Below are 24664 nucleotides of genomic sequence, written 5' to 3' on the forward strand. Positions count from 1 at the left end.
GTAAGTTGCTAAGTAGCCACTCAATGTAACAAACAACAGTTTTAGGTTCACTAAATAGTCATACTTTGTCATCAAAGTAGGCACGTTTATGCTAATTTCTGGTCAGGGTGGGGGGCATGATAGGGCTGGCATTTAATTAACATCTCGTTTCGTTCTTCTCTAGTTTCGGTAAAGCCACCGCCCATAAATACACAAGCATGGCTTCTTTGTTTACTATTAGTGACCACATTACTATGGAGGACGCTTCGTTGTCTCAAGTTGCCCTTACTATCAACAAACTTTCTGATGATGATCGTAGGCATAGGGGCATCAACAATGGAGAACATAACTCCATCATGAACTCGTTTTAGAGGACTTTTGGGATGATGAAAAGTGCTCTGATTCTGAAACAACTTTTCTGATCTAAACTCGGACAAGAGTTTGTGTTCTGGTGATGAGGACGAGGACTTTGAGCATGCTGTAACACTGGACACCGCCAAGATAGAATTGTATTCTATTTAGTGTTAGTATCTCTAGTATTTTAGATAGATACTCTAGTGTTAGTATATCTAGTATTTTAGATAGATACTCTAGTGTTAGTATCTCTAGTATTTTAGATAGATACTCTAGTGTTAGTATCTCTAGTATTTTAGATAGATACTCTAGTGTTAGTATCTCTAGTATTTTCACCAGGTCCAGTACAGTCACAGCTCTGTGAGAGTGAGTCCTGTTGGCAGGTCTAGGAATAAGTATAGAGTCATGTCCAGTCAGCTGGTCTCTCTCTCTCATCACTATTTGACCCCTCCCATCACCGTTTACCCCTCTAACAGGGCCTTGGACCTTCTGATATCCCCACGGCAACCTCGCATCTACAGCCAATCACAAAGGTTAATGATCACCCCGGTTACTAAAAACCAGTCAACAGCAGATAAAGGCTGGTTGCTAAGCGACCACGTTGGGTGACCAATGAGGACAGCCATACCAAAACAACGGCCAACCACGGCAGGATTAACAGCCATATATATTAACTGCACGTAATTATTATGGAAAGTCTTTCATAATGTATTCCGAATCACATACTTCTACTTTTTACTACCAGTACGTACTACAGCTGCCCCTAGAAAGTACGTACTTTACTGGGACACACTACCTTGTCATTACTTTGCGCCTTGAAATAGTAAATGGTAAATGGACTGTACTTATATAGCCCTTTTATACAAAGCACTTTATAATGGCCTCTTATTCACCCATTCACACACCATGGCGGCAGCTGCCATGCAAGGTTGCATGCCTCTCTACCACTGAGCCACTGTCACCGAAATTTGACCACATCCGTCGCTGTCCATGAAGCGACATTTATCCACAGCTGGGATTAATCACAACGCTTCCGCTGTCACCAGCGTGACTCACATGTGTGACATAATTTCCGCTGCGCACAGGATTGTGGGTCAGAATAGCCAGAATAGCCTGCTGGTTTGCATACTGTAAAATATGACTGGATGTAATAGGACCTCCTGGTATTTTTGCCATAATGCACGTCGCATACTTTGTATTGGGACATACTACATCCATTATTGGCATACTATATAGTATGGAAGTATTTGATTCAGAACACAATCTTTTTCTCTGGTCTAGGTGACCCCGGGTGCTGCCAGGTAATATTAGATTATATATCCTTGGCCAGATAGAAGTTTATCAGAGAAAGCACCTCAGGGCCGCTCGTCCAATCAGCAGCTCATTAAGGCTGATACTATCAGGGGTGAGAGGTCAAGGCCAGGAATGTGCTGACAGGGGGATCTGGGAATCTGCTGACACAGCGGAACATCTGGCAGAGCTGATTCAGGACAGAGTGAAAGTGAAGTGATAAGCAGGAATGGAGGTGATAGGACTGGTTCCTCTGCTGGATTACCCCCTGGGGTTCCAGATGATACGACTGATTCCTCTGCTGGATTACCCCCTGGAGTTCCTGGGGATCGTATGAAGAGTGCAGTGTATTTCGGATGCATCTTCTTCTTGTGAAACAGAACTTCAAGGAGGCCAAAATCATCAAATCATCAATTTATTGAGCAAGCCTTTACACGGGGTCAAATCTTCGGCAATACTAAGGTTCACAAGGTGGGGCTGAGTTTATATGTCCTGGCTTCAGGCCAGGTCTCACATGACAAACACATTTGCATACAAGGAATGTTCATTAACACAGATCTGATCAACTAGTCTTGAAATTGGTCAACGGGTCACTGAGCTCTGCCCCCCTCGGACATGGGGCTATTTTGGGTTCTTCCTGTGTCCTCCTAGGATCACGTTACAACTGTAGGCTAACTGACTTCAAAGGTGACCATAAACAAAGGATCATATTGACTCAGGACATCTGTTGTAACCTACATGTTAAACTCCTTAATTAACACAGTTCCTACCTAAAGTGAAGTTTATTCCTTATTCTTAATAAATTGATTACTACATGAGAGTAATACAAATGTATTGATGTAATACAGTATAATACAGTATAAAAATATACTTCATATCCCCCCTTCGAGGCGTCTTAACGCCTCGACACAAAACAACATTAAACATAACAAACAATACCCACAGTACATACAAATAATCAAATCATAACACAGCAGCAAAGCAAATCGGGGGCCAGAGGTTACTAGCACATAGCCCCCATCGATAGAGAACAGCCCTCAGCGCTGTCTCATATCCTCTTCCCATGCTGGAGCAATCTTCAGACATCAATCCCCCAGGTGTCGCAATCCTCTCTGACACCCAGAGAACAATGTCCGTAGCAAGATGGTAAGCTCACCCCGTCTGAAACAGGGAGAACACTCCAGGAATATCCAAGAATGACCCTCAAGTCATTCGTGACTCCTCACAGTTCATAGCTTCATGCTGGCGAGGGGCAACCACTCCATGGTAGCCCACACAATGCACTCCAGGATAGTCTGAAAACATCAACACAAAACTACACAAAAACAGAACATCCTATAGAAATAGACTAAACCCTAATTACTACAAAACAGAACAATCTAACCAAGGAGACGTGTATACACACCTGAATCTATAACACAGGTGAAATGTAGGCGACACCCTCAAGCTTGATTGAACAGAAACCCTAAACAGAAATGATATATAATGCTAAATATTAAGTAACCTCATGTTCCAACATATATCAGAAAGAGATAGAAAAGACAAACAAAAGTTAACAGACAAACAACAGGTTTCAGGCAGTCCCCAGGAAGGCACGATCCAGGCTCCTCAAAGACCTGGCGCCCAGGGTCCATAGCACCTGAAAGATAACACTCAACACAGACTGGGGTCAATAGCAGAGGGGAAGGCCTAAAGCCAACTCCTCCCAAACACATCATTATGAAAATGAAATTCATACAGTAGAATGCATAAATGAACAGCTTATGGCCATTCATTGACTATTGAAACATAAACTCCTAAATCAAAGTGAGAAACATAACCTAAACTCAAACATCTATTCAAAACCTGTCAGACTTTTGAGTTCGCACCAATACCTAAAAGATCATCCTCAGAAACATTCTCAACATTGCTCTTAAGACTCAAAGGCACTACATCTATTTCATCATAGACTTTAAAAACCTTCACCTGGTGATGTAATAATAATCCGTCCAGCTAAACTTCTCACTTTCCGTTAAACCATAAACCATTTGAATTGACTAAACAGCTTTGTAAACCAATTATCTGAACAGATGTTATATGAAACCATAACTGAATACTCCTACTATCATAAATTCCTGTAATAAACTGAACATTCATCATTCTTTCAATATTTCGCATCATACATTCTTTCTAAACAAGAACACAATAACTAAACTGTAACAATAACCATACAACACACATTACATTTTGTTTTTGTTTTTCTGAACAAAAAGATGGTTCATACTCCAGAGTCTATATTCAACTAACTTGCTTCTATAATTATCTTCTGGTGACAAGTGTTTCTCCTCCTTATCACTTCAACTTCAGGAATGAACTCAGGCTCAGAGGTGACGACGTAGGTTATCACCGTTATCACTCTTCTCAAAAATTGATTCTGGAAACGTAAGAAATACTTGTTGTGTTGTAGATTGCTGACGCCACTTAATTAGTTCATATTCTCCATGTCTCCATTCCAGACATCTTCCGTCAACACTCTTGTAGTGGTTTGTACTGTGGGGTTCAACTCTCTGTTCTTCTGCACCGTCAAGATTATCGTTGTCACTGTCACTGATTCCTTGTTGTTTACTTTCTTCATACACCTGTAGACTCCTGCATCACTGTCCATCAGACGTTGTATTTCACAGCACAGATCCCTCCTTGACCTTCAAGCCATGTTCACTTCCTGCTTGACTTCTCCTTTCCTTCAACTGCACACGTCGATCTGGGGGACTGTCATCATCATCAGTCCCACTCTGTTCTTTATCCTCTTGATGTTAATAGGCGCTGTGCCTATACAGTCACATGGAAGTATGACTGTACTCCTCTACTCATCTTCAATGGAGTTCAGATATCTTTTCTTCTGGCTACGAATAGCCATTTCCACTTTCAACTTTGCTCTCCTTTCATCTTCTTTCTGTGATTGATCTCGGTGACTCATCCAAACAGGGGTAGACAGACCAGAATCTCTCGATTTTCTCATTGCACCTCCTGACAGTGAAGACACACCTGGGCCCTAGGTGACATAGTCCTCCTGCCATCGGGTTTTTTCTTCTTCCTGGCTGGTCTTAACCCTCTTGAGCTTGTAACTCATCATCCTCTGATGACATGACTCTTGACATTGCTTGGAGCTGATGACATCTGTCCAATGACATGCTCGACTTTCTCTTCACCTCCCCCTTTTTTTTTTCTTTTTTTGTTGTGAATTCTTCAGAATGAATAATAAGCCTTTTCCACACCTCTCCATGTCTGAGGCTGTTGGAAAACAGGGAACGGGAGTGAAGATTGCATCATTGGTTGTTGTTGTTGTTATTGAATCTGTGATTGTTCATTCTGCAAAACATCTTGTTTCTTCTCCATTACTTTCCATTGTCCATCCAATAACTGACTTTATGAGAGTGTCTTCTTCGGCTCTGCATCTTGTTCCTTCAACTACTTTCTAATTTCCTTCAACTTCCTAATTTCCTTCAATTCTACTTCCACTGGTACATCCTCGGTCCTTGTTGTATTATCTTCATTCAAGTCAGACTCCTCATTCACTTCTTCACTACTACTACTACTAGTCTGTTTCATTAGCAACACTTCCTTTCTTTCTATTCAGCACCTGCCATAATCTTTCTAATACTTTCATCATATCCTTCAATATTCACTCCTTCATCTTCAGAAGAGTCACTGTCGCTTCCACATTTCCCCTTTTTGTTTATCTTCTTCTTCTTCTTTTCAGCTGGTGTCAGAGACTGAGCTAAATTCCTGGTTTTGCACTTCCCATCAGGATGGGTAGTGATGGTCGTTCTGGCATTTCCCATCTGTATAATGTCGTCATTATCATCTTTGATGACATATCTTCCCTCAGTGTTTAGCACAAGTAACTGTGTATAAGCCATATTAGATTCCCTCTTGATGTCATAAGGATGCAAAGTCAAAACTAAATTCATGTGGGCGAACAGAGCATCAATTTCACTCTGCAGCTTGTCCGTCGTGCTGTTGACTTCGTTTATTTCGATTTGAGCTATGATTACTTCTTCCAATGCTGTTTTCTGTATCCGTCCCACTTTACTGAACAGCGTCAAGACTGTTTAAAATCCTCACAAATTGATAAACTGTTAACAATTCAAACTATTAATAAACCTCTTAAGAATCTAACACTATTAAAATGAAGCTTTATCAATTATGTAATTAATAAAGAAATGAACACTCAATCACTCACGGACATGGGACTCTTCTTGCTCTGACTAAATTTCCTATCCAGATCTAATCTTGCTCAATCTCGACCCTAGTCTTCAGCACAGGGAGCGATCAGTCCCATTTAAGCACTTTTAATTGCTACAAATTAAAAACCACAAAGCCTGGTTTGATGCAAGCTAAGGGTATTGTGCACCGGAGGACAATCCCCTCATTAACCGCTGTATGCCAGAAAATAATAAATTAAAATAAAAAGGATTTTGACGTAGACATCGAAATGTCCACACCACTTTGCCTATCCGCAAGTTGAGTCCTATTGTCCGTCCACTCACAATCCTTTCACTCCACACACACACAATATACAAAGCGTAATATATGTATGTATGTCTATACCGCTCTACTAAAGCAAACCCAGAAACTGATGTTTATTCTATCAAAAACCAAGACACCTCTAAACCAGATATCAAACAGACCACCAATCACTCAAGAACCAAAGCTCAACACCAAACCATCTACATCCATTTAACAATTAAACACCCTCAAAACCACTTATATCCAGTATCAAGTAGAATTATTATATATATAATACTTATCATAATAAAAAGTTGAATAACTATAAATAATTAATCAAGTAATCAATAAAATATTGAAGAATTAATCAATTAATGAACTAACCATTTATCCTTAATATCAAATCAAATAACCAAACCAATTAAATCAGATGGCCAATCTACATCAATCAATGAGCATTAATCAGCAATTCAGGCTTACTTTTCAAGCAGGTGATGGATGGCTTTTGCAAAGAAGTCCCTCTAAGATGGATGGATGGATGGATGGTCTGGGATTGGTGACTGGTAAGGACAAAAACTATTCCGGATATAACTGCAAACAGATTTACTCAAAGGGGAAAGAACAATTAATCACAAAGCAATGATAATTAAAAATATATTTGCTATCACAACCCATTATTCTAAAAATCTAAAGACTGTCATGTATGATAGTAAACACTAGATGGCAGCACTAGACAACCTAATATATTATACCTGCGATATACTTATAACAACCACTAGTGGGCGACATTGGACAACAGGTGAGAAGGATGAAAGATTTCTTCATATCCCTCAAGTATAGCTAATGCTACACCTCTCCACAATTTATGAAGATTGAAGAAGGGTTTCATTAATAAAAGTGTATGATTGACTAGTGGATTGCTGCTAGGGTTTGAGTGCTGAGTAACCGATGTCTCGATCAGTGTCCACCTGGCCCAGATTCAGCATCCACTTATGAATTTATGAATTAATAATTCTAATCTAATCCAGTCGTCCCATACACCGCACGACCCACTGGATGAATTATCTTTCCCTAATTTCTAAAGACAGGAAAGAGAGAGAAATGAATGTGAAAGAAAGAGAGAGAGACAGATAGATAGATAGACAGTTGAATGACTTCACTCCATCCGCACAAGACAGCACAACCCCCCTTAATAGGCCAGTGAACGCGTTTCACTGACCCCCCTTTCACAGCTGTTTTATTGGGGGCTGGGGAATTCAGCTGCATGAACGGACATGCGGCCTTACCCATAGAGGACAGTTAAACAGAAATACCAGCAAAGTAGTATTCTCCTTAACTCAACTTTCAAACATACAATGGATCCAACCAACAAACACACAAAACCTCAACTTTCCTCAAGACACAAAAGATGCAACATACGTTCTCCACACGCTCTCCTTTCACACCGACACAGCCCATGTGTCTCCACACCACACAAAAGATCAAAGGGCACACACGCATAGCCACTCATGTGGGAGAGAGAACAAAAGGATCTCCCTTCCCTCTCACATCCAGGTTCTTGTGACTACACAGAAATATTCAACAAATAGTATCTACATTAAACTAATCTCAAATATACAATGGACCTACTAAACAGTTACAAGGAACATGAAAGACACAGGACGTAGCAGACAGCCAGACACATTTTAACGATAGACACACGCAGGGCTCCGGTTTAGCCTGCGCACACGCGGTACCTCAATTTCCTTTTCTCTACACTAATATGCAAACTTATGCATTTAATTTAACCGGCTTTCTTTATAGACATTCAACTTCACTAAGCTCAAGTCTTCACTAAACTTGCGCAAACTTATGCGTCTTTTCAAACCTGAACATAACAAACCACGCACCATCAAATGTGCGTTGGCTTTGAACAGGCCTCGCACAAAGTTATGTCTTTTATCAGTTTCTAGACCTGAACTTACAAGTCAGCGTAAACTATGCGTCTTAATTAGCCTACACAATTTAACTTATCAGTGGCGATTTTAGCATGGCATTTCTGGAGGGGCAGTTTTATATTATGTCACCATCACAAGAACTAAAGGTAGCCAATTAGTCTACGGTAGGTAGCCTACATCAGAGCAGAGGCTACAACACACAAAGTTAACGACACATTATCACACGCACTTCCCACAGAGTTTAATACAAGTGATCAGCCTCCCCAGAACATACCGATTCTCCTCGGTCTGTTTGTTGTGCTCCGCGATGGAACGGCGAAACGCATCATCTAGCTGTGCCTGGACGTTGAGCTGCCCCAGTAAACCCAGCTTCATGGCACAGTTCAGATGGGACGCAGAGCTTTCATGCTTCGCTATTCTTTCTGAAATATGTTTAATGTCTTTGAATCCAGACGATGCCCAAACAGAGTCTCCACCAAAAAGAATAAAAGGGAAACAGAACAGCGCACTTTTCGAGGTGCTAGCAGTTAGCCACTTCTTTTTCTCAAACCATTCCTGTTTGAAGGTACGGGTTACCTTATCTCCAGCCTGAAGCAGCACCAATTCTTCTGGTCGTGTGGCCCTAAACGTTTTATTTCCAGTTTCTCTTCAAGTTTCAATGTACTAAACCGCACATTCAACAAATAATCTACACTATTCATTGTTGCACCTGAAAACACTTTTAATTTCTACTAAACTTTAGCTAGCAGCATTAGCTAACGTAGATCGACAATGACCCAGTAGTTCAACTTTGATCAACGTTGTTTTATTATTCCCTGGCTAAACCTGTTGCCAGGTAGATTTCGTAGGGGAAGAGACTTTTCTGCCCCTCCACCCAATTAAATCTGCGTGATATTTTTTCACATTACTCCCAACCACGCTCACATTGTCGCTATAGCAACAGTAGGGGAGAACGCTTCGGTGCCCCTCTGCCGAGTCAGAGCAGTCTGTGACACACTCATACAAAGGGAATTACTGCAAAACAGCACTATACATAGTGTCAGTCAGGTTTATTATATTTATACATGCTATTTTCATTTTCACCACTGAATCACTATTTTGTATTAATTATAAAATAGATTTTTCCGAAACACAGTTGTAGGCTAAGATGCATCTTGCACAACAGCGCCACCTGGTGGGGCACTGCCCCACCTGCCCCTAATGTAAAATCGCCACTGTAACTTATTCTCCTTATTTATCGGAAGTTCTTTATAGCAACAGCAATAATTTTCTGTCAAGACAATTAAGTTCTACCTCACAGAACATCGGAAGTTGCTTCCCAACTCGTGGTTTTTCTCCGAGCGTCCTCAGGGAAGTAAGCTTTGGTTGTGAATCTTGTCGAAAAGAGGCAACTCCCATCATCTTGATCTTTGCTGTTTTAGCTATCCCATTCCCCATCGCCAGAATGCAGTGTATTTCGGATGCATCTTCTTCTTGTGAAACAGAACTTCAAGGAGGCCAAAATCGTCGAATCATCAATTTATTGAGCAAGCCTTTACACGGGGTCAAATCTTCGGCAATACTAAGGTTCACAAGGTGGGGCCGAGTTTATATGTCCTGGCTTCAGGCCAGGTCTCACATGACAAACAAATTTGCATACAAGGAATGTTCATTAACACAGATCTGATCAACTAGTCTTGTAATTGGTCAACGGGTCACTGAGCTCTGCCCCCCTCGGACATGGGGCTATTTTGGGTTCTTCCTGTGTCCTCCTAGTATCACGTTACAACTGTAGGCTAACTGACTTCAAAGGTGACCATAAACAAAGGATCATATTGACTCAGGACATCTGTTGTAACCTACATGTTAAACTCCTTAATTAACACAGTTCCTACCTAAAGTGAAGTTTATTCCTTATTCTTAATAAATTGATTACTACATGAGAGTAATACGGATTGATGTAATACAGTATAATACAGTATAAAAATATACTACAAGAGAGTTCTTCCTCTCTGGAATCTTCTTCAGTTGGAAACATGCCGTCAAATGTGAATAGGAACTAAATATGATATAATATCTCTGGTATGAAAACGAATACCAGAGAAATGTCATGATTTACAACACCAGGTATATGGCAACCTGTAACTTTAACATGATGATATGTTTCAATGTTCAAGAATTTTATTTGTAAAACATAACATCATCAGAACATCAGTAAGGAACTTATAACAGTTCTTTATTTACAAAAGATATGTCTTACAGGTATATGTCTTATCATACAGGTTTTATACAGCTAAAGCAGCACCGACGCTACAAAATCGCGTACATAAAACATCATCATGTTAATTTTATGTTTACCCTGTTGTCCCCAGTACTACTGTATAAAGCCATTAAAACACTAAACTATTTTTATTTTCTGAGATTTTATGGTGATTTGCATATTTTTCCATAGTCACATGATAGGAAGTACACAGTAAAGGAGGATTATGTTTTAGTTTAATGCATATTTAGGTAGTCAACAAAGAAAAGGCACTTGACATAAACTTGGGGAACTTTTTAATTAATTTAACAAAAAGCTTTTGTTTTGTTCATCTTTGTAAATTTGATGATATCTGGAGCACTAGAGGCAAGCATACTGAAGCTGGTAAACCAGTCTAAAGACCTACCACCAGACCAGGTGAAGGACAGGACCTGAAGACCAGTGAGGTGTAATTTCCTCATATTGTGTTTGTCAGATCCTACATGGAGATCCCAGCCAACTCGTGGGTGGACGACTACATCGACTGGCTGAACCCCGGGTCAGGCTGCTGCCGACGCTACCTCTTCCCCCCCAACACCGGAAAGTTCTGCCCAGCCAGCGAACGTGAGCCTGGACCTGTCACAGAAACTCACTCACTCACTCACTCACTCACTCACCCACTCACTCACTCACTCACTCACCCACCCACTCACTCACTAACCCACTCACCCACTCACCCACTCACTCACCCACTCACCCACTCACCCACTCACTCACTGTCACACAAACTCACTCACTCACTCACTCACTCACTGTCACACAAACTCACTCACTCACTCACCCACTCACTGTCACACAAACTCACTCACTCACTCACTCACTCACTGTCACACAAACTCACTTACTCACTCACCCACTGTCACACAAACTCACTCACTCACTCACTCACTCACTCATTCACTCACTCACTCACTCACTCACTCACTCACTGTCACACAAACTCACTCACTCACTCACCCACTCACTGTCACACAAACTCACTCATTCACTCACCCACTTATCCACTCACTCACTGTCACACAAACTCACTCACTCACTCACCCACTCACTCACTGTCACACAAACTCAATCACTCTCACTGTCACACAAACTCACTCACTCACTCACTGTCACACTAACTCACTCACTCACTGTCACACTAACTCACTCACTCACTCACAAACCCACTCACTCACTCACTGTCACACAAACTCACTCACTCACTCACTCACCCACTCACTCACTCACTCACCCACCCACTCACTCACTCACTCACTCACTCACTCACTCACTGTCACACAAACTCACTCACTCACTCACTCACTCACTCACCCACTCACTAACTCACTGTCACACAAACCCACTCACTCACTCACTCACTCACTCACTCACTGTGACACAAACTCACTCACTCACTCACCCACTCACTCACTTACCCACTCACTCACTGTCACACAAACTCATTCACTCACTCACTCACTCACTCACTGTCACACAAACTCACTCACTCACCCACTCACTCACTCACCCACCCACTCACTCACTCACTCACTCACCCACTGTCACACAAACTCACTCACTCACTCACTCACTCACTCACTCACTGTCACACAAACTCACTCACTTACTCACTCATTGACTCTCACACAAACTCACTCACTCACCCACCCACTCACTCACCCACTCTCTCACGCACTGTCACACAAACTCACTCACTCACTCACTGTCACACAAACTCACTCAGTCACTCACTGTCAAACAAACTCACTCACTCACTCACTCACTCACTCACTCACCCACCCACTCACTCACTCACTCACTCACTCACTCACTCACTCACTGTCACACAAACTCAATCACTCACCCACCCACTCACTCATTCACTCACTCACTCACTCACTCACTCACTCACTCACTCACTCACTCACTGTCACACACACTCACTCACTCACTGTCACACAAATTCACTCACTCACTGACTCACTGTCACACAAACTCACTCACTCACCCACAAACCCACTCACTCACTCACTGTCACACAAACTCACTCACTCACTCACTCACCCACTCACTCACTCACCCACCCACTCACTCACTCACTCACTCACTCACTCACTCACTCACTGTCACACAAACTCACTCACTCACTCACTCACTCACTCACCCACTCACTAACTCACTGTCACACAAACCCACTCACTCACTCACTCACTCACTCACTGTGACACAAACTCACTCACTCACTCACCCACTCACTCACACACTCACTCACTGTCACACAAACTCACTCACCCACCCACCCACTCACTCACTCACTCACTCACTCACCCACTGTCACACAAACTCACTCACTCACTCACTCACTGTCACACAAACTCACTCACTTACTCACTCACTCACTCACTCACTGTCACACAAACTCACTCACTTACTCACTCATTCACTCTCACACAAACTCACTCACTCACCCACCCACTCACTCACTCACCCACTCACTCACGCACTGTCACACAAACTCACTCACTCACTCACTGTCACACAAACTCACTCACTCACTCACTCACTGTCACACAAACTCACTCACTCACTCACCCACCCACTCACTCACTCACTCACTCACTCACTCACTCACTCACTCACTCACTCACTCACTCACTGTCAAACAAACTCACTCACTCACTGTCACACAAATTCACTCATTCACTCACTCACTCACTCACTCACTCACCCACCCACTAACTCACTCACTCACTCACTCACTCACTCACTCACTCACTCACTCATTCACTCACTGTCAAACAAACTCACTCACTCACTGTCACACAAATTCACTCACTCACTGACTCACTGTCACACAAACTCACTCACTCACCCACAAACCCACTCACTCACTCACTGTCACACAAACTCACTCACTCACTCACTGTCACACAAACTCACTCACTCACTCACTCACTCACTCACCCACTCACTCACTCGCTCACCCACTCACTCACTGTCACACAAACTCACTCACTCACTCACTCACCCACCCACTCACTCACTCACTGTCACACAAACTCACTCACTCACTCACCCACTCACTCACTCACTCACTCACTCACCCACCCACTCACTCACTAACCCACTCACCCACTCACCCACTCACTCACCCACTCACCCACTCACCCACTCACTCACTGTCACACAAACTCACTCACTCACTCACTCACTCACTCACTCACTCACTCACTCACTCACTCACTGTCACACAAACTCACTCACTCACTCACCCACTCACTCACTCACTCACTCACTCACTCACTCACCCACCCACTCACTCACTAACCCACTCACCCACTCACCCACTCACTCACTGTCACACAAACTCACTCACTCACTCACTCACTGTCACACAAACTCACTCACTCACTCACCCACTCACTGTCACACAAACTCACTCACTCACTCACTCACTCACTCACTGTCACACAAACTCACTTACTCACTCACCCACTGTCACACAAACTCACTCACTCACTCACTCACTCACTCACTCACTCACTGTCACACAAACTCACTCACTCACTCACCCACTCACTGTCACACAAACTCACTCATTCACTCACCCACTTATCCACTCACTCACTGTCACACAAACTCACTCACTCACTCACCCACTCACTCACTGTCACACAAACTCAATCACTCTCACTGTCACACAAACTCACTCACTCACTCACTGTCACACTAACTCACTCACTCACTGTCACACTAACTCACTCACTCACTCACTCACCCACTGTCACACAAATTCACTCACTCACCCACTGTCACAAATTCACTCACTCACTCACTGTCACACAAACTCCCTCACTCACTCACTCACTCACCCACTCACTCACTGTCACACAAACTCACTCACTCACTCAGGCACACAAACTCACTCACTCACTCACTCTCACACAAACTCATTCACTCACTGTCACACAAACTCACTCACTCACTCACTCACTCACCCACTCACTCACTCACTCACTCACTCACTCACTCACTGTCACACAAACTCACTCACTCACTGTCACACAAACTTATTCACTCACTCACCCACTCACTCACTTACCCACTCACTCACTGTCACACAAACTCATTCACTCACTCACTCACTCACTCACTCACTCACTCACTCACTCACTGTCACACAAACTCACTCACTCACCCACTCACTCACTCACCCACCCACTCACTCACTCACTCACCCACTGTCACACAAACTCACTCACTCACCCACTCACTCACTCACCCACCCACTCACTCACTCACTCACCCACTGTCACACAAACTCACTCACTCACTCACTCACTGTCACACAAACTCACTCACTTACTCACTCACTCACTCACTCACTGTCACACAAACTCACTCACTTACTCACTCATTCACTCTCACACAAACTCACTCACTCACCCACCCACTCACTCACTCACCCACTCACTCACGCACTGTCACACAAACTCACTCACTCACTCACTGTCACACAAACTCACTCACTCACTCACTCACTGTCACACAAACTCACTCACTCACTCACCCACCCACTCACTCACTCACTCACTCACTCACTCACTCACTGTCAAACAAACTCACTCACTCACTGTCACACAAATTCACTCATTCACTCACTCACTCACTCACCCACCCACTCACTCACTCACTCACTCACTCACTCACTCACTCACTCATTCACTCACTGTCAAACAAACTCACTCACTCACTGTCACACAAATTCACTCACTCACTGACTCACTGTCACACAAACTCACTCACTCACCCACAAACCCACTCACTCACTCACTGTCACACAAACTCACTCACTCACTCACTGTCACACAAACTCACTCACTCACTCACTCACTCACTCACCCACTCACTCACTCGCTCACCCACTCACTCACTGTCACACAAACTCACTCACTCACTCACTCACCCACCCACTCACTCACTCACTGTCACACAAACTCACTCACTCACTCACCCACTCACTCACTCACTCACTCACCCACCCACTCACTCACTAACCCACTCACCCACTCACCCACTCACTCACCCACTCACCCACTCACCCACTCACTCACTGTCACACAAACTCACTCACTCACTCACTCACTCACTCACTCACTGTCACACAAACTCACTCACTCACTCACTCACCCACTCACTCACTCACTCACTCACTCACTCACTCACTCACTCACTCACCCACCCACTCACTCACTAACCCACTCACCCACTCACCCACTCACTCACCCACTCACCCACTCACCCACTCACTCACTGTCACACAAACTCACTCACTCACTCACTCACTCACTGTCACACAAACTCACTCACTCACTCACCCACTCACTGTCACACAAACTCACTCACTCACTCACTCACTCACTCACTCACTGTCACACAAACTCACTTACTCACTCACCCACTGTCACACAAACTCACTCACTCACTCACTCACTCACTCACTCACTCACTCACTCACTCACTCACTGTCACACAAACTCACTCACTCACTCACCCACTCACTGTCACACAAACTCACTCATTCACTCACCCACTTATCCACTCACTCACTGTCACACAAACTCACTCACTCACTCACCCACTCACTCACTGTCACACAAACTCAATCACTCTCACTGTCACACAAACTCACTCACTCACTCACTGTCACACTAACTCACTCACTCACTGTCACACTAACTCACTCACTCACTCACTCACCCACTGTCACACAAATTCACTCACTCACCCACTGTCACAAATTCACTCACTCACTCACTGTCACACAAACTCCCTCACTCACTCACTCACTCACCCACTCACTCACTGTCACACAAACTCACTCACTCACTCAGGCACACAAACTCACTCACTCACTCACTCTCACACAAACTCATTCACTCACTGTCACACAAACTCACTCACTCACTCACTCACTCACCCACTCACTCACTCACTCACTCACTCACTCACTCACTGTCACACAAACTCACTCACTCACTGTCACACAAACTTATTCACTCACTCACCCACTCACTCACCCACTCACTCACTTACCCACTCACTCACTGTCACACAAACTCATTCACTCACTCACTCACTCACTCACTCACTCACTCACTCACTGTCACACAAACTCACTCACTCACCCACTCACTCACTCACCCACCCACTCACTCACTCACTCACTCACTCACCCACTGTCACACAAACTCACTCACTCACTCACTCACTCACTCACTCACTCACTCACTCACTCACTGTCACACAAACTCACTCACTTACTCACTCATTGGCCCAGTCCCAATGTCCACCCTTGCAGACTCGCAGACTTAAGGGCGCGCTCCCGCGAAGTCCGCGAGGGCTTAGGGGTGTCCCAATGTCAACTCGGCAAGTGCGCGAGGGCTCTCCGGCAGCCATTTTGAGCCCTTTATGGCCCCTTCCCGTAAGTCTGCATTTCTGCAGACTTAGCCCAAGGGAATTACCCACAGTTCATAGCATTGTGACGTGAAACACGGGGTTACCTGAAGAACAGCCAATAAACAAGCACGGACAGATCAACCAACCGTAACGTTCACGTTACAGAACAAAATATGTTTTCATGTTTTCAGCTGGACTTGCTTATCTGCACAAGTAGCCTTATAATTAATTTGGTTTCATTATTTTTAAGTATGGGTTATTAACCCCATGGGTTTGTATAATGTGATTTGTTTAAAAATATGTAGGCTATGGTTATAATTTACATCGATTTCTGTTGCTCTAAATCATATGATTGCCCAGTTAAAAGCAGTATGACATTAATTACCCATTTCGGTGCAGTGTTCTTTGAATTGAGATTTCCAACATGAATATGGAAAGAGTTGTGAGGTGCAGGAATGTGTATACATAATATATTATCATTCTTAAGTTAATACTTTTGGATTCATCACAAACAAGAATCACAGGCAGTAATGTAGGATCGATGCGATCCTACTAAGAAATACTGGGTTGGGTTGATATTTGATCGCAGATGCGATCGCATATGACCACAAAATGAAATGATTTCAAGTTGAACAAATGTTTTGAGGGTAACACAGAGAGTTCTGATAATGTAAAGGGGATTTGACTCAGCCAAAATTAATTTACACGAAGGCCTACAAGAAAAACATGTAAAATTTACAAATTGATTTAAAAAAAAGCCCCACGCCCACAATAGTAAGAAATATGTTTTCACGTCAACGTAATGTGATGTCACAAGTGCTGTCCCATTCCTTGTTATACCAATTCGAGCCCTTGCAGCCTCGCGCACTCGATCACTTCACCAGGTGACGTCAATAAGTATGTGAGGGCTCAGGGCTTGAGGGTTTAGGGGGGACATTGGGATTGGGCCATTGACTCTCACACAAACTCACTCACTCACCCACCCACTCACTCACCCACTCTCTCACGCACTGTCACACAAACTCACTCACTCACTGTCACACAAACTCACTCAGTCACTCACTGTCAAACAAACTCACTCACTCACTCACTCACTCACCCACCCACTCACTCACTCACTCACTCACTCACTGTCACACAAACTCAATCTCTCACTCACCCACCCACTCACTCATTCACTCACTCACTCACTCACTCACTCACTCACTGTCACACACACTCACTCACTCACTGTCACACAAATTCACTCACTCACTGACTCACTGTCACACAAACTCACTCACTCACCCACAAACCCACTCACTCACTCACTGTCACACAAACTCACTCACTCACTCACCCACTCACTCACTCACCCACCCACTCACTCACTCACTCACTCACTGTCACACAAACTCACTCACTCACTCACTCACTCACTCACTCACTCACTCACTCACTCACCCACTCACTAACTCACTGTCACACAAACCCACTCACTCACTCACTCACTCACTCACTCACTCACTGTCACACAAACTCACTCACTCACTCACCCACTCACTCACACACTCACTCACTGTCACACAAACTCACTCACCCACCCACCCACTCACTCACTCACTCACCCACTGTCACACAAACTCACTCACTCACTCACTGTCACACAAACTCACTCACTTACTCACTCACTCACTCACTCACTCACTCACTCACTCACTCACTCACTCACTGTCACACAAACTCACTCACTTACTCACTCATTCACTCTCACACAAACTCACTCACTCACCCACTCACTCACTCACCCACTCACTCACGCACTGTCACACAAACTCACTCACTCACTCACTCACTGTCACACAAACTCACTCACTCACTCACTGTCACACAAACTCACTCACTCACTCACTGTCACACAAACTCACTCACTCACTCACTCACCCACCCACTCACTCACTCACTCACTCACTCACTCACCCACTCACTCACTGTCAAACAAACTCACTCACTCACTGTCACACAAATTCACTCATTCACTCACTCACCCACCCACTAACTCACTCACTCACTCACTCACTCATTCACTCACTGTCAAACAAACTCACTCACTCACTGTCACACAAATTCACTCACTCACTGACTCACTGTCACACAAACTCACTCACTCACCCACAAACCCACTCACTCACTCACTGTCACACAAACTCACTCACTCACTCACTGTCACACAAACTCACTCACTCACTCACTCACTCACCCACTCACTCACTCACTCACTCACTCACTCACTCACTCACTCACCCACTCACTCACTCGCTCACCCACTCACTCACTGTCACACAAACTCACTCACTCACTCACTCACTCACCCACCCACTCACTCACTCACTCACTGTCACACAAACTCACTCACTCACTCACTCACTCACTCACTCACTCACCCACTCACTAACTCACTGTCCCACAAACCCACTCACTCACTCACTCACTCACTCACCCACCCACTCACTCACTCACTCACACACTCACTCACTGTCACACAAACTCACTCACTCACTCACCCACCCACTCACTCACTCACTCACTCACTCACTGTCACACAAATTCACTCACTCACTGACTCACTGTCACACAAACTCACTCACTCACCCACAAACCCACTCACTCACTCACTGTCACACAAACTCACTCACTCACTCACTGTCACACAAACTCACTCACTCACTCACCCACCCACTCACTCACTCACTCACTCACTCACTCGCTCACCCACTCACTCACTGTCACACAAACTCACTCACTCACCCACCCACTCACTCACTCACTCACTCACTGTCACACAAACTCACTCACTCACTCACTCACTCACTCACTCACTCACTCACTCACTCACTCACTCACTCACTCACTCACTCACTGTCACACAAACCCACCCACTCACTCACTCACTCACTGTCACACAAACTCACTCATTCACCCACTCACCCACTCACTCACTCACTGTCACACAAACTCACTCACTCACTCACCCACTCACTCACTGTCACACACACTCCCTTTCTACCCACTCAGTCTCCAGGGCTGATTGTGGTCGTCCTCTCTGATCGTGTGAAGCACATGCTGAAGCCAAACTACATTGTGTGTGTGTGTGTGTGTGTGTGTGCCTGACTGAACTGTGCTGTGCGTGTATATGTGTGTGTGTGCCTGACTGAACTGTGCTCTGTGTGTGTGTGTGTGTGCCTGATTGAACTGTGCTGTGTGTATGTGCCTGACTGAACTGTGCTGTGCGTGTATGTGTGTGTGTGTGTGTGTGCCTGACTGAACTGTGCTCTGTGTGTGTGTGCCTGATTGAACTGTGCTGTGTGTGTATGTGCCTGACTGAACTGTGCTGTGTGTGTATGTGCCTGACTAAACTGTGCTGTGTGTGTCTGACTGAACTGTGCTGTGTGTGTATGTGTATGTGTGCCTGACTAAACTGTGCTGTGTGTGTCTGACTGAACTGTGCTGTGTGTGTGTTCCTGACTGGACTGTGCTGTGTGTGTGTGTGTGTGTGTGTGTGTGTGTGTGTGTGTGTGTGTGTGTGCGTGCGTGTGTGCGTGCGTGCTGTCCTCTCCCCAGCGGCTGCGTGGAAGTGTCCCACTAAGTGCATGTTGCCGGTGCTGCGGCCCACGACCGGTCAGTTCAACCGCTTCCTGCCTGACTTCCTGGGAAACAGACCTGACCTGCTGTGCCCCAAAGGGTGAGCCTGACACACACACACACACAGGCACGCACGCGCACACAGACACACACACATCCACGCACACACACACAGACACACACACATGCATGCACGCGCACAGACACACACACATGCACGCACGCGCACACTGACACACACGTACTGTATGCACACGCACACAGACACACACAGACAGGAACTCACGCATGCACAACAACACATTCACACCCAGCTGTCCTCCACCAGGGGCCTAGGAGCCTACGACAAGGCTGTGGTGAGAGACCCAGACACAGGGGAAATCCTGGGTGAGAGAACCTTCCACACACAACACCTTGTCAAATTAACCACTTAACCAATCAAGCCGTTCATTTAGTCATTAAATATTTTTTATTATTTTATTCGTACACTAGTGAAGCTTGTTTGGTCCTGACCCTCCTTGTGTGTGTGTGTGTCTTCTTGCCATGTGCCAGCTTCCAAGTTCATGGCGTACCACACGCCCGCCACCAACTCACTGGAGTTCACGGCCGCGCTGAGGATGGCCAGAGAGTTGGCTCACAACATCACCCTGACCATGAGGGCCATCCCCGGGACCTCGACGGACTTCGAGGTCTTCCCCTACACGTAGGTCCCCTCTGCACCTTGATCTAACACACAGTGGCAGTCGTGTGCATATTGAGCGTCTTGTTTTCTAGGCTGTCGTGACTTCCAGAACGGTACTTTAATGTGTGATGCTGTCTACGGTCTTTGGACTTTATAAACAAAGCATCCATTTGTGTCCTTCTCTCCCCTGTCCTCTTCTTCTCCTCTCCTCTCTCTCTTCTCTCCTCTCCCCTCGTCCTCTCTCCAGGGTGACCTATGCCTTCTACGAGCAGTACCTTACCATCGTGTGGGAGGGTTTGTTCAACGTGTCTATGTGTCTGCTGCCCACCTTCGTGGTCTGCTGCCTCCTGCTGGGTATGGACCTGCGCTCCGGCCTGCTCAACCTGCTCACCATCGTCATGATCACCGTGGACACCGTGGGCGTCATGACGCTGTGGGGCATCGACTACAACGCCGTGGCGCTCATCAACCTGGTCACGGTGAGGCCACCCGTCCAACAGCGTCGAGGCTCTGATGTCCGTCTCAAGGGTCTCGTCTCCTCTGGCCTCCTAACACCATCCAGATCTCACGTTCTGTTTCTCCTGCAAATCAGTCTGGATACTCTCCACAGAGATCCGTTTTGCCAGATCAGAAAACGGATAGTGACAGCGAGGGGCGGTTGAAGTTAGCACGTGATAGACAGATGCTTCCAATCACCTGCCAAGTATTTTTGAAAGTGTTTGCCCTTTTCCAAACAGTTTCCAGCGGAGAGTTCCCTGAGGGCTGTGTGAAGCAGAGCGTGTGGTGCGTCAGGTTCAGGTCTGGTGAAGGTTCACTGCAGAGCGCTACTCTCAACAACGCTGCTCTCACACCTGCTCCCCTCCAGCCCGCCTCTTATCTCAGAGACACAAGTATAGAGTCATGGTCTCTCCAAAGCCGGGGGCTTTCCTGGCCACGCCCCCACCATCCCTCGCCTTACATCTCTCCGCCCACTGTCATTACTGGGCAGACGAACACCTGCCCCCGTTCAAACCCCAGCGTCACCTCAGGCTGTGCTGCTCGATCCCCATAAGCGCTGGCTAAGCCCCCGGCGTCAGCTGGGTGAGGGGATAGCCGGGTATTACCGGGGGACGACAGCCTGAGAGCCATGCATTACCAGGGGATGATGGCCTGCTTCTCGCTATTAGTCATCTCATTTCCATGTCGCTGTGAAGACATAGCAGTGTTTATGTGCATAAATACCACTGTAGAGAAGATGGAAGCCTGCTGACCTCCGGTCCCTTTCTCCTCCTTCTCTCCCTCTCTCCCTCCAGGCGGTGGGGATCTCGGTGGAGTTTGTGTCCCACATGACGCGCTCCTTCTCCCTCAGTATCCGTGCGTCCCACGTGGAGCGAGCCAAGGAGGCCACGGCCAGCATGGGCAGCGCGGTCAGTCCTCCTCCTGCCCTCCACTGGGCCTGCAGCAGGACGCAGTACCGTCCACACACACCAGGGGGGCACTCCAGATAGTTTACCAGGCAGCACAATGGCATCACTGGTACACGCCCAAAATGGAACACACGCAAACGTGTTGAGAGTTAAATCAAGCACACCTCAACTGTACAAGCGTTTGATCTGCTGTATGTCTCCGTACTTTGTCCATCATTTTTGGGTGTGGAAGGTTATTAATCAGAACATTTTGGGGCGTGTTAAGTTTGTAATCAGATAATTTTGGGGCCTGTCAGGTTTTTAATCAGATAATTTTTGGGGCGGGTCAGGTCTTAAATCAGATCATTTTTTGGCGTGTCAGATTTTAATCAGAACATTTTGGGGCGTGTCATATTTTAATCAGATCATGTTCGCTGACCTTCTGTGTGCATCCGCAGGTGTTTGCCGGCGTTGCCATGACGAACCTGCCGGGCATCATCGTGCTGGCGTTCGCCAAGGCTCAGCTGATCCAGATGTTCTTCTTCCGGCTCAACCTGGCCATCACTCTGCTGGGCCTGGCTCACGGGCTCATCTTCCTGCCCGTGCTGCTCAGCTACTTTGGTGAGTGTGTGTGTGTGTGTGTATGTTTTTGTGGTCTGTGTGTGAGAGGTGTGTGCCGTGTATGTGTGTTTTTCTGGTGTGTGTGTGTGTGTTTTTTCTGGTGTATGTGTGTATGTGTCTGAGTAATTGAATACACACTGTGAGAGACTGAGTCAGCTGGTGTGTAAAGCTGAGTAGAAATAATAAATGGAGAAAATCAGGATCAATCAATCGATCTGTAAAATCCAACTTCCAACTTCCTAACATGCTGCCCCCCCCCCCCCCCCCCCAGGCCCCGGGGTGAACAAGGCGGTGCTCCTCCGGCTGCAGGAGGCCAAGGAGAAGGCCTCCCAGGACCAGGAGCTGGAGCTCAGCGCCAGGTCCAAGCATGCCTATGAGAACCACAGCTACCAAGAACACGAGGACCACACCGCCAAGACCCCCCTGGATGACATCATCAGCCCCCCAGAGAACATACCGGAGCAGCAGAGGGAGGAGGAGGAGGAGGAGGAGGGGGAGTGGCAGGAGAAGAAGGAGGTGCTGGTGGACCAGTTCTGATGGACGGGTGCCGTCACACTGATAGACTGTTTAGTTTCCAGTTTTCACATCAATCTATATAAATGTTTACCTCTGAAACCATAGCAACGTGGAAGGCTGAAGCAAGAAGAGAAGTGGTGTCATGGCAAGACATGAATGAATGAATGAATGAATGAATGAATGAATGAATGAATGAATGAATGTTTTAGAGTTCTGTACAGAATCGTCATTCTTCTCCAGTTGCTCTGATGGCAATGCCCTGTCTCCCATTCAGGCAAGGTGACATCCACAATACACACCTGTGCAATATCTACCACACACACACACACGCACACACACACACACACACACACACACACACACACACACACACACACACTACAGGGTGCTACAAACACTCCCTGATGGCACCTGAGCATAGTAAATAGCTACATTAGCTGGTCACAAATATGTTATGTGGGTCTCTGTCTACTGGAACAGCTAGCAGCTGGTTTTAATTGCAAAATGGTACTGAGTGGTTTTAAGAGAAATTACAAATATTATGCTGAAAATGTAGTCATTTTATACTACATATGAATTGTTTTGTTTCCATTAAATGTATTTTTATTTAACTTAATTATTTTATACGTTTCATGTTGATGTTGTTCAGGTGAGGTGTCCAGTGTCCCAGAGCTAAACCGCCAGACACAGGGCACTGAAACACTCCAGCAGAAGATAGGGTAGTCTTACAAATTGCATTATTGTTTGAATGTCATCTATATGTATTGCAAAATCATTGAGAATATTAAAGGCGTATGTAGAGTGTCTGACTTTAATCCGCTTCACAGAGAGAAACAGCATCCAGACTGTCACACTCTGCCCTCTAGTGGCCAGACTGTCACACACTGCCCTCTAGTGGCCAGAGTGTCACACACTGCCATCTAGTGGCCAGACTGTCACACACTGCCATCTAGTGGCCAGACTGTCACACACTGCCATCTAGTGGCCAGACTGTCACACACTGCCATCTAGTGGCCAGACTGTCACACACTGCCATCTAGTGGCCAGACTGTCACACACTGCCATCTAATGGCCA

General features: G+C 45.6%; 1 protein-coding gene across 2 annotated transcripts in view; it reads left to right on the forward strand.

Moving 5' to 3' along the window:
• Positions 1-24302, forward strand: part of npc1l1 (NPC1-like 1) — a 38613-nt gene extending 14311 nt beyond the window's left edge. For both annotated transcript variants that reach the window (XM_084439950.1, XM_084439951.1), the window contains 8 exons: positions 10763-10890; positions 20365-20485; positions 20714-20772; positions 20938-21088; positions 21315-21546; positions 22360-22473; positions 22911-23073; positions 23345-24302. In XM_084439950.1, coding sequence (XP_084296076.1) covers positions 10763-10890; positions 20365-20485; positions 20714-20772; positions 20938-21088; positions 21315-21546; positions 22360-22473; positions 22911-23073; positions 23345-23610 — 1234 coding nt within the window. In that variant the 3' untranslated portion in view covers positions 23611-24302. The remainder of the gene's footprint in view (positions 1-10762; positions 10891-20364; positions 20486-20713; positions 20773-20937; positions 21089-21314; positions 21547-22359; positions 22474-22910; positions 23074-23344) is intronic.
• The last annotated feature ends 362 nt before the right edge of the window (positions 24303-24664 follow it).

The sequence above is a fragment of the Borostomias antarcticus genome (assembly GCF_949987555.1).
Source record: "Borostomias antarcticus genome assembly, chromosome: 6".
In the NCBI taxonomy this organism is placed as follows: domain Eukaryota; kingdom Metazoa; phylum Chordata; class Actinopteri; order Stomiiformes; family Stomiidae; genus Borostomias; species Borostomias antarcticus.